Source organism: Mytilus californianus, unplaced genomic scaffold (genome assembly GCF_021869535.1).
Source record: "Mytilus californianus isolate M0D057914Y unplaced genomic scaffold, xbMytCali1.0.p SCAF_7, whole genome shotgun sequence".
NCBI classification, from domain to species: domain Eukaryota; kingdom Metazoa; phylum Mollusca; class Bivalvia; order Mytilida; family Mytilidae; genus Mytilus; species Mytilus californianus.
In genome coordinates this window covers 37,045,902-37,058,387 of record NW_026262723.1, presented here as the reverse complement: position 1 = coordinate 37,058,387, position 12,486 = coordinate 37,045,902, and the positions used below count along the sequence as shown (strand labels likewise).

General features: G+C 31.5%; 1 protein-coding gene across 11 annotated transcripts in view; it reads left to right on the top strand.

Annotated features, from left to right (window-relative positions):
* Positions 1-12,486, top strand: part of LOC127708383 (MICAL-like protein 1) — a 69,617-nt gene that overhangs the window by 15,081 nt on the left and 42,050 nt on the right. For 8 of the 11 annotated variants that reach the window (XR_007985258.1, XM_052213245.1, XM_052213244.1 and 5 more), the window contains one exon: positions 6,209-6,399. Coding sequence is in view for 10 of the 11 variants with exons in the window: in XM_052213245.1 (XP_052069205.1) it covers positions 6,251-6,399 (149 nt within the window). In the remaining variant the exon portion in view is untranslated. Of the gene's footprint in view, positions 1-642; positions 713-3,534; positions 3,621-5,681; positions 5,782-6,208; positions 6,400-12,486 lie in introns of those variants that run through there. The other 3 variants (XM_052213247.1, XM_052213249.1, XM_052213248.1) reach the window with 3 other exon arrangements.

Here is a 12,486-nt window from a genome sequence, read left to right as displayed (position 1 = left end):
TTATTATTGATATCTCAGCTAATTCAACATGTTTGTTTGTTTGTGTGTTTGTTTTTTTGAGAATTATTGTTGTTTTGAGAATTATGCTGTTCTTAAATCAGCAATCACTCTTTTTTCATTTTTCCTCTCAACAAATGTTATCAGATTTTTACTGGTATGACATGTATGACTTGTTAGTACGTACTGTAGATGACTAGATACAGAAAGTGTTAAATTGGCAACATAGTCCATGTTTTGGTTCACTGAATAATTAAAACAATGACTACTCAAGTAAAAATGAAATTTGCCTAATCAGCTAAATATTTTAATCTGACATAATGCTACTTTGAAAAACTTCTTATTTGAAAAGCTAACAAGATTTTTTTCTTAGGAACAAAGTAAATATTTTTATAGCCATTTTGCAATTTAAAATGATTAATAATATGAAGTGTCGTTTTAACATGAATAAGTATATAAATTTGTCAGATTTGTATTTATATTACAGTTTTAATTCATGATCATATGACCATCATCAAATCGTGATTGTTTACACGTATTGAAGTATATAACAAACAATAAAGTTCATAAGTACACAACAATATTTAAAGTTTTAAGTTAATAATAGACAGTAAAGTTCCCAAATACCTGTTCAATATTTAAATCCAAATATGTCGTAAGTGTGTTATTGATACTTGTGTAACTAAATGAGACAAAGAATACACTATAACAAACTGTAAGTAATTTTAAGCTTATTTATAACTTATATTTTTAAAATCTGTACATAGCTAATGAAAAACAGTGAATTTAATTTCTCCTGAAGGTTTTGTCCCTCCTGATAGCTTACTAAATTAAAACAGATTGCTTACTATTGACAGTGGAAGTCCAAATTCATTGTCTGACTTGGTATTTTGACAGTTGCCTTGATTGTAAAAATAAGTAGTATTGCTGTTCTGTAGAACTTTATTATTACATGTTACTGACCGTGTTACTGACCGTCAGTCTGGCCAGTCAAAGTTTTATTGTTATGTTATACTTGATACTTTTTGTCCTTTAAGGAACCTTATATCAATAGTAATTTGTTCAATTTATTCACTTCTTTTCTAAACTCCCGAGGCCTTTAAAAAAGCTTTAAGGGCCTCAGTGCCTGAGTTAAGTCTAAGTAGTTCAAATACTGTATCACTAGCCTGTCAGCACTTAGACTGGTACCCGTCCATTATTGACAAGTTTGTATATTTCGAAGGCATACTGAATATTTTACGGAGGGAACCAACCTAGTCAACACTGTGTTTGTGAGTTTGAACCCCACATGATGCAGGTGCATACTATTCCAACCTTAATTGACTAGGATTGTCAGTTTTCCTGCAAAGGTCGTGGTTCTCTCCAGGCACTCTAACTTAATTCGTACACCAATAAAAACTGACAGCCATGAGATAATGTGAGAGCTTGACATATTGTATAGACTCTTTTTTTTATGATGAGGAGATGAAGACCGTATGTGGTCCTCAGATGTCTTTTGGTCATTTGTGTCTTTGTGTTTCCATATGATTTAGCTAAGTTTTGTATCTAGAAACTCAGTGAAGTCCATCCTCACTAGCCAAGGGTTATGATCCAGTCCCCTCCTCTCCACCCTTGGCAGATTAAGCCAACATTTGTGATTACAATGCTGCGCCATATACCGGCAGCACTTTAACTCTCTTCAGTGTGGAGGTGTAAACATGGATGTGTCTAGTGTTTACCAATTTCGTGAAGCAGGAACCGAAAATATACGTTGACATTCCAACATTTGCGTGAGAAACCTACCAAGGAACTTCAATTAGTAGATTAAGAACTTTATAATTTCACTAAATATGGTCCTATGTTTGGGAGGTAAAACTTGTTGCACAATCAGCACGTGGCAATTGTTTATTTACATTTTCTACATTTACATGTGATCATCTTAAAGGCGCTTTTTGATTGGATGCAGCCAGTTTCAACTGCGACCAATGGAAATCATTACCTCGTGGATCAGAAATTCTATCTTAATCCGCCAAGGGTGGAGAGGAGGGGACTGAATGGTACCCTTGGCTATCGAAGATGCTCAAGTCATTTTGCAAATGTTGTTGTCCACTCCCAACAAATTCCTATCCAAAGTTTTTCATAAAATGATGAACATAACAGATAGAAATGAAAGAAGAATCAATGCAAATATGCTGACACTAATGTGGGCTAGAAGTAAAGATTATTTGGTTCCAATTTTAAGTGGGTTCTACATCTCTGGAAGGAGTAAAATATGCTATAATTTACAAAAGATAGATCTGCTTTATGTGAAAATAAATGTTTTAATAGGATTTCTGAACAATATGCAATTGTAAATCAGTGCAAACATAGGTAAATAATTATGCTGTAGGTAATAATCCATGATATATTGAATTCCAAGTCTGCAACATGTTGTGGGATATCGATTGTATTTTTTATAACAAAAACAAATAAATATCATGAAATATAAGGGGTTTATTTCATGTTGCAAAGGATTTAAATGGTTGTTTCATGTGAAAATGTGTAGATATGTACATGTATGGTATCAAATAGCAATGTTTGCATGTTTTAAGCATGTTACATATTAAACTAATGGAGACAAATCATGGGAAAAATTGCTTTTGGTTATTTATGCATTATTTAAAGATAAAGGGTATAATTATTGGTGATTCAAAATATTCTCCAGTCTCATATCATTTACGAGGGGTGGATTGCACAAAAACAGTACTTTAAAATTGAGATCAAATTGTCCTTAATATAAGAAAAAAGTAGCCTAGGTCTATTGAGAAATCGGTCTTTTGTGTTGGGATTACATAATTGGTGTAATTGAACTAAATTGTTATTATGTAACAAATTATATTTTTGAAGTTATGTGCAGACTCAACAATTTAAAAAAAAAAATTGCAGTACTCAATTGATATTTCAAAATACCAGTCTGGCTTCTAGACATGTATATTTAAAGTATTTAAATTATAGAAGCATTAAGAACCACATAAACTATGAGCCATAAGCTATAAACATTAAAAAAAAAAAAATACATGTAGATAAATATATATGCTAAGTGTTTAGACCGAAGCAATATTTTTTGTACAGATCTACAGTTACCTTAGGAATTTAGATGGGATTGTTTACTATAGGTAAAAATATGTAAAAAAATATTCAACCCATAGAAAAACAGACTAAAACAAAACTTTATAAGTAAATGAATGGATTTTATTTCAAAAGAACCTTTTTTAATCTGCGCGAAGTGTAGGTGTTGCAATACAAAAGCTTAAGTAGGTAAAATTCAGCTGATTCACACCTGTATTGAGATGAATATAATAAACATCTTCATTTGTTACCTATGGGAAATCACTGATTTTAGTAAAGAATTACCTCATTAAATATAGATTGTTTCATTTTGTTATCATGGTTATCACCTTTTGAGGGGGTTGGATTTAAGAAAGATCAAAGACGTGATACATATTTTTATTGATTTATTGGCCTTCTTGTGATGTTGGCCTGTACATTGCTGTATGTATTTGTTCAGTGTTCATATATATGATGTAAAAGGATTATATAGTTGGGTTTGAATCATTTGGAATGTATTATAGGTTCTTGGTGCATGCACATGGTTATTAATAAAGGTAGGATGGAAAATCTAATAACTTTTACATTGATAACTTCATGTTTTGGCTGCATTTGAGTCCAAGATTGCTTTATTGGGACTTATTATTTACATGTGATGACCCCAGCATTTGTCCATAAAAATACTGTCAGACATCATTATAAGCAATCTTGCACTACCTTTCTTTTTATTTATTTATGATATGCAGTTATTGATTTCACTTACATAGATTTGAGGACATCTCTTTTGGAAAAAAAATATTGCAAAGGATTGACAGCTGGGGGGTTATATATGTTTAGTGCATAGTCTTTTTACATTTTTACAAGTCCCACTCCTTACTTTATCTCATCGGTTGAAAGATATCAGAAAAAAATGTATAACAAAAATACTGAACTCCGAGGTAAATTCAAAAAGGGAAATTCAGTCCATAAAAGCTGTCAAAATGAAATGTTATCAACCAATGGCATGAATGGATTGAGCAGAAAACAACTCATATTCCTGACTTGGTACAGGCGTTTTCCTGAAGAAAATAAAAATAAGGAGATGTGGTATGACTGCCAATGAGACAACAATCCACCAAAGTTCAAATGAAGTGGACGTACAGCCAACAATGAGAAAAACCTATACCATATAGTCGGCTATAAAAGGCCCGACATGAAAAATATGAAACAGTTCAATTGAGAAAACTAATGGACTAATTTATAACAAAACAGTTTATAACAAATATGACAGAAATGAAAAAAAGGACAACCACTGAATTTTAACTCCTGACTTGGGACAGGCACATAAAGAATGTGGCAGGGTTAAACATGCTTGAAGACAACCTGGTTTTATTGCTTTCTAAACCTCCCACATGTTTGACAGTTGTTTATAGTTAAGTTATATTGACAAAATTGGGTGAGCAAACCAAACAGACATAATAGGTTAATGTGACAATAATTGGGATCCCACATGCATTTATCATTCTTTTTCATAACTCAGACAATTTTATATGAATAGAAGTTATGTGAAATATGTATGAAATTTAGCCTAAATAATTCTCTAGTTTAAAAAATGTAATGAATAGTACATTGTAACTTAATTACTCCAAAAACTTTTAACAATGATGTAAGGTTGAATCTAGTTGAGCTATGGTATTTTATTTGCAATTTACTGGCCTCTACTGTAACACCTGGTGTCAAATAGATTATTTTCTAATCAATTTCACTCATTTATCAAAGATCAATGTCATTTTCACCTTTATGTAGGTTTGACCTTTTGATCTGTAGTTTTTATCATAAAGAACTAGTCCTTATACTGCTAGATGTATAGGTACTATTTGAAGTTTTTATGTAGTTATCTTTAACAGATTAAAATTTTGAATGATTGGTGTTGAATTTGGCATGCATATTTAATATTTATCAAAATTCTTCAGTCAGCAGTTTCAAATATAAGGAAGTGGTGAAGATAAACTTTTACTTTTAGACACATTAATTTTATTTTTACACTAATTTCCAACATTGTTTTTAAAGACAGAAGGACTGAAAAGAATACTTATATGTTTTAACAATTTGAGTGACAAAAAAAAACATTGAATTGTACTTTTATAAAAAAAATTTATTCAAACATTAAAAAAATTAAAATAAATATGGATTTATAACATTTAGTAGATACACATCATTGATTAAGAAAATTAATTAATTAAAATATAACCATCAGTAGAATATGTTGCTATTGCTATTTCTAACTTTACTGTGCTAATTTGTGAAAGAAGCTGACTGGGACTGACTCAGATATTTTCATAATTGTTCAAATTAGGAAATCCTGAAGTTTTGTTCAGTGTGACTTAGTTAATTTTCTACCTCTTTTGAACACCAACGCAAGAGTATTTACTTTATCTTTATAAATAAAAGTTAGATAACTATGATATCATTTGTTTGATAACAAAGTCTCGTGTCTGTTTGTAAACATCATGGAACAGGAAATATTTCGTCAGATAAAGGGCTTGTTTCCTAATTTAATACTGACACAATTTATGTGGAATGCAGTTTCGCTGAATTTATGAGACATAATTATTTTTAAAAGATTTTTTATAGTTTTTCTGCTCACAAAGTTAAGTGATAGTTTGTGAAAAAAAGAATTTGGACCAAATTATGCTGGATTACTATTTCTTTGTTTTATTTATATGAAACTTGTAATAGGTAAAGTATTTAAAGAATGCATTATCTAAAGTTGTTCAGCAACATCTTCATTTGCAAATTTTTCAATTCATATTTTTTGCATTTATAATTACGTAATATTGTAATGTGTTTTGTCCTTCAGGAAATTTTGCTTTGAGGGCAGATTTTCAGTCTGTTAAATTTTACCATAACATTTAATTCTAGTTTAGGGTGAGTTAGCCTGACTTTTCAACTGTTGGGTGACCATATATTGACTTCTTTTTATTTCTCACATCTTTTCTTGTTGTCCTGCATGGATTTGCAATGATAAATGCAGGTACATTAATTTCTGAATTTACAAAATAGAATACATGTATAAAAACAATATTGACTCATGGGCAATGATAGAATGCTCATGAATATTGTTTATTTTGCTTCAGGTTAAATTCTTGTTGACTTTTTTTCACAGGAACTATATGGTGACATCTTGCTCTAAAAGTTGACAATCATCATGGCAATGACAAAAGTAAAGAGTTTACAACTATGGTGTAAGAAGATGACTGATGGCTACAGAGATGTGGATGTCAAAGACATGACAACTTCTTGGAAAAATGGCCTGGCGTTCTGTGCTCTTATACACAAATTCAGACCAGATTTGATGTAAGCATAGCTTTAGAGCTACTCTTTATTTTGAAATATGCTTATTTAAGAAATGCAATAATAGAACTCAGATTGAGTTTCACTAGCATGACTTTCTGACTTAAAATATGCCATAAAATTTCATACTTTTATTTCACAGAAATTTTATTAGTTAATAGATAAACTCATAATAGATACCAGGATTAAAATTTTGTACACCAGACGTGCATTTTGTCTACAAAAGACTCATCAGTGACACTCGAATCAAAAAAGTTAAAAAAAATAACAATAAAAAAATGTGTATGGAATAAGCTATCTGGACATTTTTTCCCCTAAGTGTATTTTAAATTTCTGGTTTATGCTAATTCAGTTTCAACAGATCTGTCACATATGAAAAATACTGAATTGTACAATAGATTTTACAGTATGATGACACACTTTGGTTGACTATTTTTGCACAAGAATTATAACTTGTGAAAATGAAGTCTTGGATTTAATGTTTACTAAATGTATTGCTATCTAGTGGGATTCACCAAAAGTATGAAACAGTTAATTTTGTAGACAAGAAATGAGATAATTTAAAAATCAACAAACAAATTTAAAACACTAAATTTTTTTAACAAAAAGGTTTATTAATTACTTTAGTTTGGCACATGTATATATATATTGTTCACATTTTTCTTGCTTGTTTGTGTTTTTGGTATGCAGTACAAAGTGCAACAAAGCTTAGGTGAATATTTAGACTTAAATGTCCACAAAGGAAGTACAGTTAGTCTATTGTTTCACCTGTCTCATAAAGATATGAACAACTAATTTCCTGCTTTAAAGTGATAAACAAAGGTTTGAGGTCCTCTAGAGGTTTTCAATGCGTAGTTATGTACATACACAATTTACTGATTGTTTATTTAATGTGATATAAATAAATGTATATTCAGAAGTATTGATTTATGATAATTCCTCTAAAAATATGAAGTATTGACAATTCTGCTTAGTTCTTGGCTCCTTATGTCAAGGACAAGAAGGATATAAACAACATTTCAATTGTTAAAGTCTACATCAGATAAAAGCCATATTTTTTGCTGTAATTATAAGGACATAGGTAACAGAAAGTAGTATTTCAGTTAACTGGTCGACAGTTTAAATTCATTTGTGAAAAAGAAGAGCATTTTACTTCAAAGGCAACTTTCAATAAACAGGCCCATTGGCTTTCTTCTAATAAGTGCATACAGGAGCTCAATTGCACAAATGTATTTTTAAGTTTTTAAGAAGTTTTTAATTAACCTCAGGGCATTTAGAGATCAAGATGGAAAAATGCTGTTTGACCTATGCCTAGCTGAACCTGTGAAATATTTGAGTCTTGTTGTACAATTATTCCCCTGCATTGGAGAGGGGTGTTTATAAAGTGATGTATATATAAATAAGAAGATGTGGTATGAGTTCCAATGACACATTACTATCCATCCAAGTCACAATGTGTAAAAAGCAAACAATTATAGGTCAAAGTACAGCCTTCAACACATAGCCTTGGCTCACTCCGAACAGGAAGCTACATGCCCTTTAGTCTGTCCATTTGTTGTCCCTAATTTGCTGTCTATCACAAGTTTGCTTTCCAGATAATAATTAAAGTACCCTTAAACCAAGTCCTTTGAAATTGAACACAAAACAGGTTAATTTTGATTTTGATTTTTACCATTCAAGAGTTATTATTATACCCCACGCAACTAGTTGCGGAGGGTATAATGTTTTTGACCCGTCTGTCAGTCCGTCAGTCCGTCAGTCCTATTTCTTGTCATCGCAACTCCTCTCAAACCACACAACAGAATTTCACGAAACCTTTTTAGATAATAAGGACATACTATGTAGTTGTGCATATCGACAGGAAATTACGATTCAATTTTTTTTTTAGGAGTTACGCCCCTTTGAACTTATTTACTTTAATGTACTACTGCAACAGTTTGTCATCGCAACTCCTCTAAAACCACACAACAGAATTTTATGAAACCTTTTCAGATAATAAGGACATACAACGTAGATGTGCATATCGACAGGAAATTACTTTTCAATTTTTTTTCCAGGAGTTATGCCCCTTTGAACTTATTTGCCCAATATACTACTGCAACCTTTTGTCATCACAACTCCTCTCAAACCACACAACAGAATTTCATGAAAACTGTGTAGATAATAAGGACATACTATGTAGATGTGCATATTGACAGGAAATTATGATTCAATTTTTTTTTCTGATACAATTTTTTTTTCTTACACTTATTTTATTTCTCCAATGACAATGTGGGGACGTGGGGTATGTGAGCGTGCTCACTAAGGTTCTTTAATTCCCCTTATTTACCTTTATTTAAATTTTTGTGGTTTCCAGGTGATTTTTAAAGTACTGTATTTAACATTTGCCAAACTTTTTACACTTTATCACAATTTGATGAAAAATGAAATACAAGTCACATTCAACATGTTCAATTTAAATTTCAGTTTTGGCAATTACAGTTTAATATTTGTTTCATCATTCATGGAATCCATGATTACTTATAGTTCACCTAATTCTAGTTTTTTTTCGACCTATATGTACCTTAAGAAGTGCTCCACCCAGTAAGATACAGTTACCTATAACCAGGATACTTGTAACTCAATTGAACAGTCTACATCAGATAAAGGTATATAATCCCTCTGTTGTCAGGTTTCTTACTTTATAAATTATGCACCATAAATTAATCAACAACCGAACCAGATACCAATCTGTTGCCACCTTGGGAATTACTTAGGCATGATTTTAAAAAAAGCTGTTATGTAAGATAAAATGTAACCTTGGTCTTATTTTGTTTTTTTGATAGAGAATAAAATCAATTTTGGTGAGGTCCAAAATTTTTTTTATAGCATAGTTAAACTAGTTGCTTTCATCATCCAAATTCAAAGTCAAAAATGATTTCCCCCTATGGTATCTTAAAGGCATATGCTTTGACTAACAACTTTCAACCATAAAATGAAGGTCAAGTTTGATTTTCACTGTAATTGACTGGTGGATGTAAATATTCAAGAGATGAAATGGTAAAGGCATATAATTTTCTGAAGGATTAATTCATTTGCTTATTTTACAATGGAGTAAGAAAAAGTTATAAAGGTTTACCAAATTGCACCTTTATAAGTTTCCAAAATTTCTTTCGAATTTTGAGATTCAGGGAAACAGTATCTGTAGAAAGCACTTAATATTCCCATGTTTAGGTCCTAATCTTTTGTTAAATTTTTAAGAGCTGAAGATTGATACAAATGTTAAATCCAAATTTGAACATGAAGAAAGATATAATGTTTTCCGGTAAAAGATATCCCAACAGAAAACATTTGTCTTTACTGATCACATTTGATTTTTTTTAACGTCATTAGGTTAACTGGTTTGCAAAATTGAGCTCTTTAAAGTGTTCCAAACTTACAATGGCTCTCTTGAATATTATGATAGTACAGATTGACATTATCTGCAGGAAGCACTCAATGATCAAATAAAATAAGCCTAGCTGTCTGATATAAAATGCCTATCATCTATCAAATAAATTCATAAACTTTAATTTTCAATCTGTCTGATAATTTTGACAACTTTGACATTTAGTAGTTAACATTTTGTCATATGACTTGTTGACATTTTTGTCAATTTGTTGACATAGACTAGATATATATACTCCTATATCATCTGTAAACAGAAGCTTACAGTCGGGTTCCTCTTATAAGTACTCCAAAATGACAAGTACATGCACAGCAAAATTTAAACAAATATATTTAAGATATTTTGGTTGTTTAAGTATAGGAAAAATAATGCAATAGCTCAGAATTACAGAAAAGTTGTTTCTGTTTTGCTTGAAAGAGAACGAGTTTGACTTAGCAAAGCAATAAAGTTTTCCCACCATTATCCTGGTCAATCCCCTTTTTATACCCCTGATAAAATTAAATAGTCTATAAAGTTTAGGCCAATAAGTCTGTCAGTCATTTTCTTTTCAGATGCTTTTTTAGATAATTTATTTCAGACTGCAACCTTGGATATATGGTCACATGTTATGAAAAGAAGTTCCCAATTGATTTTTAGTGCACTTTGTCAAAGGTCAAGGCTGTAGTTACTAAAAATAGACTGAAATTTGTGCAGAAAAGTGGTTTTCTGGATGGTTAATCAAGAACTACATATTGGATTGTTACCTTACTTGTATATATGGTCACATAATTGGAGAATGATCCCCATTGATTTTGAGGTCACTGTGTCCAAGGTCAATGTCACAGTTACTAATTATATATATATATAGATAGATAATTGTGTTGAAAAGAAATTCCAGGATGCTTTAATCAAATTCTACATACAGTATATCAACCTTTAATGGATATATTGTAGACACATATATATAATTATATATATATAATAAAACTTGAATTTGAACAAGGTGAACCTACTCCTGAAGTGGTAATCATGCGGATGGGTAAAAGTGGGTGGATACCGAAAGGTATTCACAGTTGTCTTTCACCATATAAGTAAAATAAACGACAATAAAGACAACAACACCCATCAATTACCGCATGGTTGGAGTTTATTCTGGTCGACATGTTTCGCCAACAAGCGTGGCGTCTTCAGGACAATATTACATATGAAATCAAACAGTGAAGTACAAATTTTGCGGTTGTGTGGTTCGCCGAAAGTAACGTAACAATAGAGGTTGTTATGACAACGTTATAGATATAAATAGAAAGTGAAAGTAAAATAAAAAAAGAATCTAGTTAAGTTAAAAGTGAAAGTTAGTCAATAAAGTCATTAAAGATGTGGTTAGCTGCTATTCTTACACGTCTGTGTAGTTGTTCTCATGGAGGTTTCTAGTGGTAATATTGTAGAAATGATGAAAGTAGATCATAAAATGTCAGTTCATTTCCAAATTGGACAACACCCCACTGGCCATCCCTTACCAATTCAACTGGCTTTGCTCCGAGGGAGGTACTGCTTCCAATTGCGTAGGTAATAGGGTGAAGTGTATGATCGCCGCAATTTTGGGAATTGTAAATCTTGGTAGATTCGTTCATAAAAAATTTACTTTGCTAATAAAGTGTCCGTGGATCAAGCTTTTCTTTATAAATATGTTTTGTGGTTTATGTGGTTCATTTCGTTTCTGGTTCCTTCCTTTTTTCTCTAAGTAAAATGCCTGGTATTCCTAATTATTTTGACTCTGTGTACTTATGTATGGTATGTTAATCTTCAGTGATGGACTGCTTCTTATTTGTATGTTTCTGTGGTTGCTTCTGTTTCCAAATCTCTCCTTTTTTCCTCGTATCTGGTAATTTTCGGGAACGGATCAATAACGTTTTAAACGGTCCGGTTTTTCGTCCATGCTGGGTGGTTGTTAGGTACAACGCTAGTGTGGCAAAGGTGGATCCTTTCAAATGCAGGCGTTCACAGTAAAAAAGTAAACTTGAATTTGAACAAGGTGAACCAACACCTGAAGTGGTAATCGTGCGGTTGGGTAATAGTGGGTGGATACCGAAAGGTATTCACAGTTGTCTTTCACTATATAAGTAAAATAAACGACAATAAAGACAACAACACCCATCAATTACCGCATGGTAGGAGTTTATTCTGGTCAACATGTTTCGCCAACAAGCGTGGTGTCTTCAGGACAATATTACATATGAAATCAAACAGTGAAGTACAAATTTTGCGGTTGTGTGGTTCACCGAAAGTAACGTAACAATAGAGGTTGTTATGATGACGTTATAGATATAAATAGAAAGTGAAAGTAAAATAAAATAAGAATCTAGTTAAGTTAAAAGTGAAAGTTAGTCAATAAAGTCATTAACGATGTGGTTAGCTGCTTTTCTTTTATAAATATGTGATATATAACAATTAACATACCATACATAAGTACACAGAGTCAAAATAATTTGGAATACCAGGCATTTTACTTAGAGAAAAAAGGAAAGAACCAGAAACGAAATGAACCACATAAACCACAAAACATATTTATAAAGAAAAGCTTGATCCACGGACACTTTATTAGCAAAGTAAATTTTTATGAACGAATCTACCAGGATTTACAATTCCCAAAATTGCACTTCACCCTATTACCTACGCAATTGGAA